Source organism: Glycine max, chromosome 20, assembly GCF_000004515.6.
Source record: "Glycine max cultivar Williams 82 chromosome 20, Glycine_max_v4.0, whole genome shotgun sequence".
Classification (NCBI taxonomy): domain Eukaryota; kingdom Viridiplantae; phylum Streptophyta; class Magnoliopsida; order Fabales; family Fabaceae; genus Glycine; species Glycine max.
Window position 1 is genome coordinate 18416028 of NC_038256.2, and position 1228 is coordinate 18417255.

Consider the following 1228-nt stretch of genomic DNA (forward strand, 5'->3'; position numbering starts at 1 on the left):
CAAGTTGACAAAACATTGTTTAACAAGAGATCAAACAATGAGTTGTTAGTTGTGAAAATATATGTTGATGATATAATCTTTGGTGCTACTAATGAAACTTTGTGTAAGGAATTTTTCAATTTTATGCAGAAAGAATTTGATATGCCTATGATGGGAGAGTTAAACTTCTTCCTTGGACTTTAAGTCAAGCAAATGAAACATGGAACCTTCTTATGTCAAACCAAATATTGTACATAACTAATTAAGAAATTCGACATGGAAAAATGCAAAGAAGCATTAACTCCAATGGGAACATCAACCTATCTTGACTTAGATGAGATAGGTAAATCAGTGGATGAGTCAAGGTATAGAGGTATGATTGGTTCACTTCTTTACTTAACTGGAAGTCAACTAGATATTATGCTTAGTGTTTGCTTGTGTGCAAGGTATCAGTCTAATCCGAAGGAATCTCACTTGACAACTATTAAAAGGATCATTAAGTACCTTAAGGGCACAACCAATGTTGGTTTGTGGTATCCCAAAGGTACCTCCTTAAATCTAATTGGATTTTCAGACTCTGATTCTAAAGGGTGCAAACTAGATAGGAAAAGCACAAGTGGGACATGCCATCTATTGGGAAGCTCTCTTGTATCTTGGAATTGCAAGAAACAAGCCTGTGTAGCATTATCCACTGCAGAAGTTGAATGCATTGCAGTTGGAAGTTGATGTGCTCAAAGTCTCTGGATGAAACAACAGCTAGAAGACTTTGGAGTAATCCTTGATCACATTCCCTTAAAATGTGACAACACAAGTGCGATCAATCTAACAAAAAATCCTGTCATGCATTCTAGAACTAAACATATAAAGATAAGACATCATTTTCTTATATATCATATTTAAAAGGGTAATTGTTGCATTGAGTTTATTGATAGTGAACATCAACTAGCTGACATCTTCACTAAACCACTTGCTAGAGATAGGTTCTTCTTTTAAAGGAATGAACTAGGCATTCTAGATGGGTCTAGTATTGATTGATGATATGCTTAGTATGTGTAGCTTGCTCTAAATTGCACTTTATGTCTATTAATTTCACTTTAAATTGTCTTAGTATGTTGATATGCTTTTGTATTGTTAATTGTTCTATGAAAATTACATGTTTACTTTGATTATTTTGTATTTTTTTTTCTCTATTTTAATTGATTACACATTCGTGTTAATCAATTACTACGTGTTTATGTGTGTTCTCAGT

The 1228-nt window shown here is 33.2% G+C and overlaps 1 protein-coding gene across 1 annotated transcript; it reads left to right on the plus strand.

The window, feature by feature from the left end:
- The first annotated feature begins 255 nt into the window (after window positions 1-255).
- Window positions 256-705, plus strand: LOC106797642 (uncharacterized mitochondrial protein AtMg00810-like). Its single transcript, XM_026127391.1, has one exon. The coding sequence runs from the start codon at window positions 256-258 to the stop codon at window positions 703-705; it is 450 nt and encodes a 149-aa protein (XP_025983176.1).
- Window positions 706-1228: the final 523 nt, after the last annotated feature.